This window comes from Bos grunniens, chromosome 22, assembly GCF_055505025.1.
Source record: "Bos grunniens cultivar Pamir isolate PY7600 chromosome 22, Bosgru_T2T1.0, whole genome shotgun sequence".
Lineage (NCBI taxonomy): Eukaryota > Metazoa > Chordata > Mammalia > Artiodactyla > Bovidae > Bos > Bos grunniens.
Window position 1 is genome coordinate 14,098,116 of NC_141186.1, and position 14,590 is coordinate 14,112,705.

A 14,590-nucleotide genomic window follows, 5' to 3' on the forward strand; every position below is an offset into this window, starting at 1 on the left:
TGTAGTAGTTTGTTCTTAGAGTAGATAAAGTGAAAATTTGTCTTGAAAAACATTTTTTTCTCCCCTAGAGGATCAGGACTGTACTAGGATTGTGTTACTGACCAAAGATTCTGTGTGAAGTTAGTCATCATTGAGACTAACAACATATACATGTAAAGGATAAAAGCCAAAATTGAATTGTTTCAAGTAGTAAATTCATATTCTCAGACACACATAGTTGGTTTAACTTGCTATATCAGTGATTATCCCAGTGACTCCTTACACATAACATACACATGTAGTGCATAAAAATGCAAAAGAACTACATAAAAGTCTAGCAAGACAAATGGCTACATGTAGGGAGGGAAATGAAGCATTTAATTTTAATCTCAGAACTTAGAACTTGTAGGGAGGGGGGTGGGGTATACATGAGATAGGTGGATGTAGCTTAAAAGTTGTCTGAGAAAGCAGCCGGTGCTTGGTAGGCCCTTGGGGTAAGCTGGTCACTAGTACAGTGCCTTCTTTGGTGACTATCAGTTTATGCTGCATCAATATTTTCAAGCTATGTATCAAAACTTTAAAACTTAAAAGTTCTTATTTAACCCAGTAGTTGAAGCAATCCTTAGGTGGAACGGAAATGAAAATAAGAGAATGAATTTATATGCAAAGACATTTTTTCAACTTTGTTTGAATAGCAAGGTAAATAGGAAACACAAACTAGATATTCAGGAATCTGGAGGTGTGGTTATAATATAGACTTATGATAAAGTACAGATAATATTTAGTAAAGAGTCTACAACAAAAGGAACTGACTTTTCTATTTTTGTTAAAAACACCTAATAGTAAATTTAATAGAAAACCAAATATAACAAAATGTCATTATTATAGGAACACCAAAGAAAAATACTGTTTGGCTTCCTTGGTGGCTCAGTGGTAAAGATCGCGCGTGCAGTGCAGGAGCCGCACAAGCCATGGGTTTGATCCTTGGGTCGGGAACATCCCCTGGAGAAGGAAATGGCAGCCCACTCCAGTATTCTTGCCTGGAGAATCCCATGGACAGAGGAACCTGGTGGGCTGCAGTCCATGGGGTCACAAAGAGTTGGACATGACTAAAGTGACTTTAGTCAAGTTAAGTAGTCAAGCTTACTCCTTGGAAGAAAAGTTACGACCAACCTAGGTAGCATATTGAAAAGCAGAGACATTACTTTGCCAACAAAGATCCGTCTAGTCAAGGCTATGGTTTATCCAGTGGTCATGTATGGATGTGAGAGTTGGACTGTGAAGAAAGCTGAGCACCAAAGAATTGATGCTTTTGAACTGTGGTGTTGGAGAAGACTCTTGAGAGTCCCTTGGACTGCAAGGAGATCCAACCAGTCCGTTCTGAAGGAGATCAGCCCTGGGATTTCTTTGGAAGGACTGATGCTAAAGCTGAAACTCCAGTACTTTGGCCACCTCATGCGAAGAGTTGACTCATTGGAAAAGACTCTGATGCTGGGAGGGATTGGGGGCAAGAGGAGAAAGGGACGACAGAGGATGAGATGGCTGGATGGCATCACCGACTCGAGGGATGTGAGTCTGAGTGAACTCTGGGAGTTGGTGATGGACAGGGAGGCCTGGCGTGCTGCAATTCATGGGGTCGCAAAGAGTCGGACACGACTGAGTGACTGAACTGAACTGAAAGTGACTTTGCACACACATGTATTATTTTATGGATGAGATAGAGAAGACAGGAAAATAATCAGGAATATCCTGATTTCCCCTTGCCACAGTTCAGATTTATAATAGCGATTTTTGTACCATGACATTAATGTAGGTGTTTCAGAGGAAGGAGCGAAAGTCTCATTAAATGTTAAGTTTTTTATTGCCCATTTTGAAAAGGCCCCTCCCAGGACACACACACACAGACACACACACACAGACACAGACACACACAGACAGACACACACACACACAGACACACACACAGACACACACACACACACACACACACCCTCCCTCCCTCCCAGGATGGATGGATGGACGAACACACACCACCACCACCCCCCACTTCTGGGAGTAAAAGCAGAAAGGAAACTAGAGTAAGTTGTGATTTAAACATTTTAGTGTTGAATAAAAAGTGCTTAAACAGGAAGATTTGAGGAGACTGTATAAATTTTTAAATGGCAAGGTATTGGTGACAGTTAATAAAAATGCATATGTATGTGCTTTTAGATTTACAAAATAGATTTTACTACAAACTATATTAAATCCCCGAAAATATATGAAAAGTTTATCAACTTTCTTACTAGATTATTGGAGAAGCGAATTGTTAGCATGAACTGCCAGTAATTTAGTGTACTGATTTTATAATAGATGTTTTATTTTTGCGTAGCCAAGTTACTTTAAATAAGTAGTACTCAAACTTTTTGAAATCCAAGGTAATCAAGATAATTTTGTATTGATAGATGAAATCTGTATTGTGTTACAATTTCCTTGGTCTAGGTTTTGACCGAGGACCACTTTTAGTACAGAAGGTGAAGTGGAGCCTCCAACCATCATTTTGAAGTTAAGCTTTAAGGCTAATCTTTCGTATTTAGACTGTGATATATAAGAAAATAGCCTTGTTTTTTATAGCTTCATAACGTACTGATGTATGTAATTTGCTTTAAAATCATCCTGTAGGAAGACACCAATATGGCCTGATACGAACAGTTGTTAAGTATAGGTATTTTGTGCAGTAGAAAGTTGGGTATGCCTTAGTGCATATTTGAAAATCTTGATAATAAAAAAAAGAAAAACCTAGCATGCTTAGGTGCCCTTGTTAGAAAAACTGAAGAAAAAATTCAGTTGAAGTATTGAATCAATAAGTAATTCAGTACTTATCGGATTGCTAAGTATTTAATAGTAATACTTTGAATAAGGTATGGTTCAGAATGAACTTTATCCTTAGATTGAAATTATATGTATTAGATATAAGATGAATTTTGAGATGTTCTTTATAAAATGTATCGTTAGAAAAAGAACATATATTAAGCAAAAAGAGAAAAATAAAAAAAAGAATGCGTGTGTCCACTACGCCATTAGACTGGGTAAGTTGGTGATCCCCTGGCACCCTCTTTCTTTGTCAGAGCACTCTTGGTGGTGATAAAGCTGGCAGGAAATGAAGCATTCTAAATGTAGGCTATAGTTAGAGGTCACTTGCATCTAGGAACATTTAGTACTTCATTTTTTTCTTTTTGAAAAGCATCATACTCCCTTTATCTTGATCGGTACACAGTGGGCTTTTCCCCATTTTTCTTACTCATATTTCTTTTTGAAGTGCATGTCAGTTGAAGCCTTGATCCCAAGTTGATTCTCTTGCTTCTTTCCTTATATTCTGTGTTTTTCCTTTATGCTCTATAGTTTTTCACAATTTCAGTTTTTTACTGAACTTAAATTTTTTTTTTAATTTTATATTTGAATATAGCCGATTAGCAATGTCGTGATAGTTTCATGTGGACAGCAAAGGGACTCAGCCATAGCATGTACATGTATCCGCTCTCCCTGAACTTTTCATTCTTATTTATTCTCTGCCATCTTTATGAGGGTAATAAAGTGAAACATTGTTTCCCTCCCCACTTTACGCCAGTTTTAAAGTTCTGTTTCTCTGGAGTCTTTTTTTCAGGAAGTCTTTGCTAAGCCTTAGTTGATTAGGCACTCTAGGCCCTTAATGATTGGCAGGGTGTAGTGGAGGCAAGCCAACCCTTGGCTGAAAGCTCTGCCTAGAGGAAGAATAAGGAAAGCTTTTTGTTGAGGCAAGATTCTGCCCTAGTTTTCTGGTCAGTATATTCAGTTGTTTAGTAAATGATTCTCAGGTTTTAGGTAAGTCTAGATTTGTCTGAAGAATAGTGTGAGGGTGAATTAGTATATACTGCTGCTTATGTATATACTTGTTTTCATTCCTACTTCTACTTTTTACTTCTCTACTTTCTGATTGACACTTGGCCTCCCACACTTCAGAGGGCTGCCATAAAGAGTAAAAATAATGTTTATGTGTGTTGCATACTGTGTAAGTTTGAAAGTGCTAGAATAAAATTGTACTAAGAAGTTCCCAACATACAAACTCATATATTGTAAGTTTGGAACAAAGACATGAAAATGTCTTTTCCATAATGACATTGGAAATCATGGTCAGGTTACTAGGTCAGCCCACATACATTTTACCCAGTAACATGGCTAATATGTTTTGCTTTTGTATCAAGAAAAAAAACACTATAAAATGTTTTTTCTTAATGCCAGATATATCAAAGCACTTCTTAAACTGTGGCAACTGTAGATTTGAGTAGTTGGTTTCTGAGCCCTGTGGCATTGGCCAGAGGAGGAGCTCAGTGTGGAACATATAAGTCCCCTTCCCTAGTAATATATTGGGAGCTAGAATGGGGAACCCATTTTTTCCAAGGGGTGGGAAAGAAATGGTTAAATAACCAGTCTCAGATAGGCAAAAGATAAGGAGCTAAAATACAGCCAGAAGTGGACAAAGAACCTAGGTTTCTTCCATCATTGTATTTCTTACCATGTGGTTTACAGATTGCTTTCTGCATACTAGAATGTTCATTAAAAATGCAAGTTTCTACACCCCAGTCCCATCCTATTGAATGGAAACATGGAACACACAATCCTGCTTAGTACTTGATTTTAAAATATAGGTTTCTTATTGACAGGAATAACTTTGTTAATTTCTGACCTTCATTTTGCCTTCTAAGTAAACTGTCGATTGTTTCTACTGTGGATGATAAAAACAATTGTATCCACAGCTCTTGTCACCTTTAGGTGTCAAGTAATCTTTGTGGTTATAAAAATCCAGTTTTGGAAGAGCAATTCCAGGATAATCAACACATACTTCCTTTACCTAAGACAGAAAATAGGACTTTAAAGTAAGTTTCCAACTGCATTAAACACATTTAAACTTTTTGTACATTGATAAAAAACACAGTTCACATTTAAATATCTAGTCCACATTGGTAATTTACATCTAATATTTAATTTGTAGTACAAAGTGAACTTGTTAAGGGACAGACTTTGTAATGAAGGAAATTTTGTTAGGAATATCTGGAGACCATGAGCTCTTAAACTGGTCTCATTTGCAAATAGCTGCGTAATTCAGCATTTTCCTGAATATTACACAAAAAAGCCAAAATGCAAACATAAAATTAGATGCTAAGATTTTTAATATATATGTGAATGATTTTTATATTGATGAAAGTATTCCAGACAGTAATACTTGTGTTTATAATAAATTGTTGCTATAAATTTGAACTTAGAAAAGTTTAGAAAATGGTGCTTCTAATTTTGTGTTACAGACTAATTTGAAAAGTAATGTTACTTCTTAGTAAACCATCTGAAATCTGTTCTGATCCAGTCACCACAGTCTGCTTTATGATGCTATTTTAGATGACATTGTATTATATCAGGAGACAGTAACAGTTGACTTGTTCAGTGAAATTTGGTGTTTTAAAAATCCCATTGGACCTCTGTTGTCCAGAGATGACCTATGATTTTTTTTTTTGTGAAAGAAGTTAAAAAGGGAGAGGAGAGGACTTTTGAAACCCAAGGAAGGGTTGATTTTGAATAGCCTTTTCCCCCTGGCTTTCATTACTAGAGTGCTTATACTTTCTTTGTATTTATACTGAAAAAGAGGTGCTTATTACAGTTTAAGTGAAAACTTAAAAGTTTGGCAGTGATAGAGCTGTGGTTGAAGTATGTAGAGGAGATCATAATGTCTGTGTTTCACTATATCACATGGTAAAAGAGGATTTGGGGCTTTTTGTGGATGTAGTCCGTGATGTTTGACAGACTGTCCTAGTGACTTATAAGTATTAAAACAAACAATTTTAAATACTAATGACTTTGATTAACTCTTTTAGGGTCTCTGAAGTACACCATACTACCTTTTTGAAAATCTTGCGTGGACAATGGCTACCCAAGGTTTGTATTGTAGTCTTCAGGTACTGAAACTGGGGCTCTGCTTTGTTGCCATTAACCCAGTCTGGCTCAGATTCCCCTGCTTTCCTCTCTCCCTGCTTACTTGTCAGGCTACCTTTTGCTCCATTTTCTGCCCACTTCTCCTAATGGCTTGGTGAAATAGCAAACAAGCCACCAGCAGGAATCTAGTCTGGATGACTGCTTCTGGAGCCTGGATGCAGTACCATTCTTCACTGATTCAGTGAGTAACTGTTAGGTGGTCTCCTGAGAGTATAGATTTTTCATCCCTGAGCTGATCTGATGGCCATCATTCTGTTATCCTTCGCTGTCTTTCAGACTTTATTTCTGAAAAGATTTCAGTGGGTCATATCACAGATTTTTATTTTCAAATTGAGATAATATTTTCCTGGTAGTAATATTGATGCTGTTTGATTTTTTTTTTTTTTTTTTATAGCTGATTTGATGGAGCTGGACATGGCCATGGAGCCAGACAGAAAAGCAGCCGTCAGTCACTGGCAGCAGCAGTCTTACCTGGACTCTGGAATCCATTCTGGTGCCACCACCACAGCTCCTTCTCTGAGCGGTAAAGGCAATCCTGAGGAAGAGGATGTGGATACCACCCAAGTCCTGTATGAGTGGGAACAGGGGTTTTCTCAGTCCTTCACTCAAGAACAAGTAGCTGGTAAGAATATTATTACCTTACTCAAAGTTAGAGTGCAGTTTTGAGAACTGCATAGTTACTCTTATAAAAGTTAGCATGCAACAGCTTAAATAAAACAGCGTGGTAAAGAAAAGGGAGTGATTGCAGCATCAGCTTGACTGTTGGGGTTAATGCTGAGCTATGGAGATCTGACTGTTGAATTCACCTTTTCCAGATATTGATGGACAGTATGCAATGACTCGAGCTCAGAGGGTGAGAGCTGCTATGTTCCCTGAGACGCTAGATGAGGGCATGCAGATCCCATCTACACAGTTTGATGCCGCTCATCCCACTAACGTCCAGCGTCTGGCTGAACCATCACAGATGCTGAAACATGCAGTTGTAAACTTAATTAACTATCAAGATGATGCAGAACTTGCCACACGTGCAATCCCTGAATTGACAAAACTGCTGAATGATGAGGACCAGGTAAGTAGAGACATGGCCAACTTTTTAATCTGCTTTGAAGGAAACTCCCAAGGAAATAGTCTTAAAATGTCTACCTTACTTCAGTATTTGAAAACTGAAAACTAATGTTTCTTAATTCTTGTATATTATAGGTGGTGGTTAATAAGGCTGCAGTTATGGTCCATCAGCTTTCTAAAAAGGAAGCTTCGAGACACGCCATCATGCGTTCTCCTCAGATGGTGTCTGCTATCGTACGCACCATGCAGAACACAAATGACGTGGAGACAGCTCGCTGCACTGCTGGGACCTTGCACAATCTTTCCCACCATCGTGAGGGCTTGCTGGCCATCTTTAAATCTGGGGGCATTCCTGCCCTGGTGAAGATGCTCGGGTAAGAAAACATGGTCAGAATGCTCCAAGCTCAGGAGGAGGAGAGTGCAATCACACCATTTCTGATGAGACTTTTTTCCTTCTTCCCAGTTCACCAGTGGATTCTGTATTGTTTTATGCCATTACAACTCTCCACAACCTTTTATTGCATCAGGAAGGAGCTAAAATGGCCGTGCGTTTAGCTGGCGGGCTGCAGAAAATGGTTGCCTTGCTCAACAAAACGAATGTTAAATTCTTGGCTATTACAACAGATTGTCTTCAGATTCTAGCTTACGGCAATCAAGAAAGCAAGGTAAAAGAATTATTCTGAATGTGGTTGTCAAGGAGCCTTGGAGACCCCCAGTGTCATGTCCTTCTACAGATTTTTGCAGATTTATTGTATGCCTTATACTCTGTATGTATCTCAGAGAAGTTGGACATCTCTGTTTTACTGTTTGAGTTGGTGTGTACACTGTACTAGGTGATAGGGACATAGCATGCAGGCTGTTCTTAAAGCTTTCATTGTCGGGTGGAAGAGAGACATTGAAATAATAAGCTGCTTTATTTAGTTCAAGTTTTAGGAGGAAGTAGAAGGGCTATATGAGAGCATGTAAATGAACCAGACCCTTTTTTGAGGGTTTATGCAGATTTCTTGGAGAAAGTGATGGATGAGTTCAGCTCTTATGGATGAAAAGGGATTGACTAAGGTGAATGAAGGTTAGGGAGAGGAAATGGCATCTGTGACAGTTCTCCTGAGGGAGGGAGGACCAGGTGAGGTTTGGAAATTCAGGAAATACAGAGAGTAAGGAAGAGAAGGGGTGTGAGATAAGACTGTTGAGATAGGGCAGATCCTGCAGGGCTTAGTGGAACATGTTAAAAGAATAATGGGAAACAGTTCTTAGCAGAAGCACACAGTGAAAAGATTTGTCTTTGGAAATCGGGGTAGAGTCAGGAGGTGGGGTATGCAGGGAAGGAAAGGTGGGGATAAATATTTAATGCTGTCTCTTTTTGAGGTGGATATGATGAGGAAAGGCAAAGAGACAAAACATATATTAGGAGTGTTTATTAATAAGTGCCCATTCTGGTTCAGATTTCCATGCAACAAATCAGCCGTGACATAACTTTCATATCTGGGCATTACTGTTCACAACAACATGGATTTTGTTTTTTTTTTCCTTTTACTATGATCAGTGTGGGAAGAATAATACTGGGCCAGTTTATATATTTTTGGGAGAACTGAGGTACACGAATGTGAGTGAAATTTTGTAGCAGCAGGGCTTAAATATGACCCCAGTCTGGGGGTCTAGTTAATGACGACCAGGTGTACATTTATGTCACTACGCTGCTGAGATTCTTGTATAATAAAATCAGTTGGTAATAAAGGCTTTTCTCGGGCATTTGATCAAGATTCCATGATTAACAATATATACACATCTTTCTAGCTCATCATCCTGGCTAGTGGTGGACCTCAAGCTCTAGTGAATATAATGAGGACCTACACTTACGAGAAGCTACTGTGGACCACAAGCAGAGTGCTGAAGGTGCTGTCTGTCTGCTCCAGTAACAAGCCGGCTATTGTAGAAGCTGGTAAGTGTACTTGGCTATTCTGAGTTCTCATGCGTGCAGCATATGTAGTTCTCATTAGATTGCCTTTCTTAGGAAAAGGGTGATCAAACTGACCTTCACAGGCTGAAAGTAATGGTTGTATTCAGCTTGAAGCCAAAGTTGCATTCAGACAAAGGACGTGTTCTGCTTGACACCTTCTTTGGTGCTGTTCAAGCCTAGTTCAGGCAGAGATCATATTACCAAAAACAATGGCTGATAATAGGCTTGATAACAGCTATTCCAGAAATACCTGAAATGTATTTGTTTAAAAAAAATACAGATTTTTAGGCTTACTTAATCAGAATTCCTGGAGTATTGAAGTGACAAGAGAGTCAATAATAGCTGGAAATGCATGGGACTGGAGGCCTAGGAATCTCGATTATAAGAAGTTTCCCATTGGGGAGGGAGGTGGGAGGGGTTTCAGGATGGGGAACACATGTGCACCCATGGCTGATTCATGTCAGTATATGGTGAAAACCACTATAATATTGTAAAGTTAATTAGCCTCAAATTAAATTTAAAAAAATTTCCCAGGTTATTCTGATGCTCATTTATTCTGAAAATATTCAGCCCCTGTGTTTCAAGCTGGTATGCAGTGGGCAACAAAATAGGTATGGTCCCCGTATTTATTCTTGTATAATAAAATCAGGCTGGTGAAGGAGACAGAAATATGCAAAAAGATGGGGTGATTACAAACTGGAATGTGTTACGAGAGGAATGAACAGCAAATAGTGATACAGAGTTAATGGGGCAGGAATGTCCTTCTGTAAGAGGCGGATGTTAAATGAAATCACAGAATGAGAAGGCTTCATGTGTATGAGAAGTAAGGAGTAAGTGCAATCCAGATGGTCCTAAAGGTAGGAAAGAAATCGCTGCGTTCTAGGTGCTGAAGAGGAAGTCTGTGTAACTAGAACCTAGTGAGTAGTGGGATGAATAGCTCAGGATGACGGTGATGGGCCAGAGCCAGGCAGGCCTGTGTTGTGCCAGACTTTCTAGGTCCCTGGATGATGTTTATTCGTGCTTTATTGCAGCTTTGGAAACACAGGTGTTGAATGCTTAGGTCCATTTGAGATGAAGTGCAAATCCTAAAGGGTTCCTGAAGGTTATGCTAAAGAATTCAGTCTTTATCTTATAATGAGAAGCTGTTGTTGGCTACAGCATCACAGTGAGGTGTTTGGAATATTAATATTAGCATCATGTGACAGTTTGACCAAAGGCAAGCAGACCAGGCTTCTGGGATGTGTTACACACTTTTAGGAATGAAATCATTTGATATTAAAAATATGTAGCAAAGGATGAATGTTATTTAGGGAGTTGATATCTGTGAAGTGACTAAAAGGTCAGTAGGTAGCTGGAAATGTTTGCTTCTGGAATGCTAGGGAAGACTGGGTGGGGACAGAGATTAGGGAGTTCCTTTCTTAGTGGATGCGGGTAAGGGCTGTAGGGAAGTCAGGGGGCTGCCTCAAAGCCATCTTCACCCTGGGCATGCTCAATCAGAATATGTGTGTGTTTAAGTCTCTGCAGGCAGTTCTGAGAGGCATCTGGAATTAAGATCCACTCTCTTAGAGTTGATGATTCTAGTAGAGGGAGAGAAGGGAGACAGGAACCAAGTCGTTTTGAAACTACTGAGCATCAGCCTTGTGCACTCTGTTAGCAGCTGGAGCTACTATGAGGAAGGCACCAGATAGGGAGGGTCTGGTCTGAGTGGTGGGCTCCATTATAGCTGTGGAAAATGCTGTGAAGGAAAAGTACAAAGTGTGTGAGAATAGCAGCAAGTTGACCCAGTCTAATTGAGGAAATAAAACAGACCTGAAAAGATAAACAAGGAGACAAGGGAACTACATCCCAGTGTATTTGGGTAAAGAACCTGCCTGCCAGTGCAGGAGACATGAGACACAGGTTCGATTCCTGAGTGGGGAAGATCCTCTGAAGAAGGAAATGGCAGCCTACTCCAGTATTCTTGCCTGGGGAATTCCATGGATGGAGGAGCCTGGTGGGCTACAGTTCATAGAGTTGCAAAGAGTTGGACACAACTCAAGTGACTTAGCATGCATAGCATTGCATGGCTGACCTAACCTAATTGAGGAAATAAAACAGATCTGAAAAGATAAACAAGGAGACAAGGGAAAGCATATCCCACTGCATTTAGAAGTGATTTCAATGGGAGAGAGATGGTGAAGTTAAGCTAGCCAGTGTGTGGGGAATCGAGCTTCCATTTAGACTCCTCTACAGTGTAAACGTCCTTCATTAGGGTCCTAAACAATAGGAGGTTGTGAATCTTTGAAGAGCATCTTTTGCCTTTAATACAGTCCCCAGAGTAAGCATTCTGGTGCTGCCTTTTTAGACTGTTTCCACCCTGTGAGTTTACATTAGCTCCTTCAGGGATTTGCTCGGATGGCACCTTCACAGTCAGGTGTCCTGGTTACCCTACTTTAAATTGTAGCCCCCTCTTTTGTCTTTGTTGTTTGTACACTAACACCATTTGACATATAGTTTTAGCTTTCTAATAGTATATTTGTTTATTTTGTGCTTGCAACTAGACCACAAGCTCTATGAAAGTATGATTTTTAGACTGTTTGCCTCACTGATACAGCTCCAATGCAAAACAGGGCCTGGTATTAAATAATCTTGAAATGACTGGATGAAAGGAAATAAGTAATAGGACTATTACTTACAGGGAGACTGTGGAGATAATGATGGCTTTTCCACACAGGGAAGAAACAATAGATACATAACACAAGTTGTCACTAGCTGAGGTGAACTAGAAAAGAGGGAAACTGAGCAGCATTCTAGAAAATGAAAGAAAATAAAGGACTTAGATGGAGGGGATAAGCTTTGGCAACAAAGAAGGATACCCTCTGAGACTAAAGAAGACACTTAGTACTGATAGAAATTGTGAGCTAATGGCCATCACCTTAGATGCTTTTTAATCTTTTTAGGTGGAATGCAAGCTTTAGGACTTCACCTGACAGATCCAAGTCAGCGCCTTGTTCAGAACTGCCTTTGGACTCTAAGGAATCTTTCAGATGCTGCAACTAAACAGGTACATTCAGAGTAAATTGGTGCCTTACTGGTAAGTGTCAAGCTGAATATGTACTGAGTGTCTGTTTTCATCTCCACAGGAAGGGATGGAAGGTCTTCTTGGGACTCTTGTTCAGCTTCTGGGCTCAGATGATATCAATGTGGTCACCTGTGCAGCTGGAATTCTTTCTAATCTCACTTGCAATAATTATAAGAACAAGATGATGGTGTGCCAAGTGGGTGGCATAGAGGCCCTTGTGCGCACGGTCCTCCGTGCTGGGGACAGGGAAGACATCACTGAGCCTGCCATCTGTGCCCTTCGTCATCTGACCAGCCGGCACCAGGAGGCTGAGATGGCCCAGAACGCTGTTCGCCTTCACTACGGGCTACCTGTGGTGGTTAAACTCCTACATCCACCATCCCACTGGCCTCTGATCAAGGTAAACTGTCAAACGTTGAAGGTTGCAGAATTGAAAACAGACTACTTCCGACTATGACTAGCAGCCCATCTCTGCACTGGGGACTGGCTGACAAGGAGCTGTAAATAGGAAGTATGGGTGGGATGAGGGTGGGGGTGAAGTGTTGTGTCGTCAGTTTACTTCCAGGTGATGGTGACAGATGCAGTGTGGTAGGCATTTTAGACTAAGAACATGATTTTGTTGTATGCCAGTTCTTTATTCTTTCTTCTTATCTGCAGGCTACTGTTGGATTGATTCGAAATCTTGCCCTTTGTCCAGCAAATCATGCACCTTTGCGTGAGCAGGGTGCCATTCCACGACTAGTTCAGTTGCTGGTTCGTGCACATCAGGATACCCAGCGTCGTACATCTATGGGTGGAACACAGCAGCAGTTTGTGGTAGGTAAATCTTAGTAGTGACCCCTGGCCTTTTAAAAGGAATGCATAAATCCATAGGCTCCTGAACTACTTCAGTCATTGGCTTCCTCCATTCTCTAGCTTCCTGAAGGGCTGCTTGCTACTGGCTTAAAGAACCACCATGTCTCTGTGGCTGCGGAGAATGAAAGGAGTAACATGGCCCCTGGTGATACCTCCCTTGACATATCCTTCACATCGCTGCCTCCTCAATCTTACAAAGGGAGTGTAGGGTGTGATTTACTGCTATGGGGTCTCATCTTGTCCATACAAAAGGTTCACCTGTCCGAAGTAGCAGAGGCATTAATTTGAATCCAAGTCTGTCTGATTTCAGAGCCTGTTATCCCCCACTGCAGTTCTACCTATAAACATACATTGTTAAAAATTTATTTTTAATGGGAGTATAATTTCTGTACAATGTTGTGATTTCTGTTGTCCAGTAGCATGGATCAGCTATGAGTATACCCACATCCCCTCCCTCTTGAGCCCCCTCATCCCCAGCCCTCAGGCTGAGCTCCCTATGGTATTCAGGCATCTTCCCACTAGTTAGCTGTTTTACATGTGGTAGCGTATATACGTCAGTGCTACTTTCTCAGTTCATCCCACCTGCTCCTTCCCGTTAGGTCCACGAGTTCTTCTCTACCTCTGTTCTTGCCCTGCAGATACGTTCATCAGTACCACTTTTCTAGATTCTATATATGCATTAATATACGATGTTTTTCTGACTTCTTTCACTCTGTATGACAGACTCTAGGTTCATCCACCTCACTACAACTGATTCAGTTTCATTCCTTTTAAGGCTAATATTTCACCGTATATGTCTACCACAGCTGTTTTATCCATTCATCTATTGATGGACATCTAGGTTGCTTGCATGTCCTGGCTGTTGTAAATAGTGCTTCTATGAACATTGGGATACAAGTGTCCTTTTGAATTATGGTTTTTTCAGGGTATATGCCCAGTAGTGGGATTGCTGGGTCATACGGTAGTAATATTCATATTTTTAAAATGAATCTCCAAAAAAAATTAAATAAATAAATAAATAAAATGAATCTCCATACTCTTTTCCACAATGGTTGTATCAATTTATGTTTCCACAAACCGTGCAGGAAGATTCCCTTTTCTCCATATCCTCTCCAGCATTTATTGTTTGTAGATACCTATAAATATTTAACACATCTTTTACTGTCTCTTCCAAGAGTGGTTTAAACTGTTTCCATGGACTTACAAGAATATCAACAAGAATACGTGGTAGTATTTCTGGGATCTTTACTTGTAATCTTAGCCTGAAATTTTTAATAGTCTGAAACTTTGATGTCAAGTTTTCAGTCTTAAAAGTAGCTTCATTATTAAGTAAAGATACTTATGATTCCCCAGCATGTGTTTTAAGACTCAGAGTCTCTTACTTAATCAGGTTAGAGAACAAGACTTTACACAATAGATCTTGAGACGTCGCTAGTTACGATTAGGATGCACTCATAGGGCGCTTGGGCTTTCTCCACTCAGTACTTTGGATATCGGCCAGTCTCCATGAGGTGGCTTAACAGAATGCAAAGGGTACCTTTTAATCTCTTCTCTGGGAAGAAAGGAGCTTTTGTGTTATAATAAAAGTAAAGTTGGATATAAAAGCTGTAGCAAAGTTATAACCTTTCTTAAAACTCAGAAAGAGGGAAAGCAGACTGTAGCTATGTTTTGCA

The 14,590-nt window shown here is 40.0% G+C and overlaps 1 protein-coding gene across 12 annotated transcripts in view; it reads left to right on the forward strand.

Annotated features, from left to right (window-relative positions):
• Window positions 1-14,590, forward strand: part of CTNNB1 (catenin beta 1) — a 47,609-nt gene that overhangs the window by 27,328 nt on the left and 5,691 nt on the right. For all 12 annotated transcript variants that reach the window (XM_086366110.1, XM_086366103.1, XM_086366104.1 and 9 more), the window contains 9 exons: window positions 5,862-5,922; window positions 6,374-6,601; window positions 6,795-7,048; window positions 7,180-7,418; window positions 7,508-7,709; window positions 8,839-8,983; window positions 11,941-12,044; window positions 12,124-12,462; window positions 12,720-12,878. In XM_086366110.1, coding sequence (XP_086222236.1) covers window positions 5,910-5,922; window positions 6,374-6,601; window positions 6,795-7,048; window positions 7,180-7,418; window positions 7,508-7,709; window positions 8,839-8,983; window positions 11,941-12,044; window positions 12,124-12,462; window positions 12,720-12,878 — 1,683 coding nt within the window. In that variant the 5' untranslated portion in view covers window positions 5,862-5,909. The remainder of the gene's footprint in view (window positions 1-5,861; window positions 5,923-6,373; window positions 6,602-6,794; window positions 7,049-7,179; window positions 7,419-7,507; window positions 7,710-8,838; window positions 8,984-11,940; window positions 12,045-12,123; window positions 12,463-12,719; window positions 12,879-14,590) is intronic.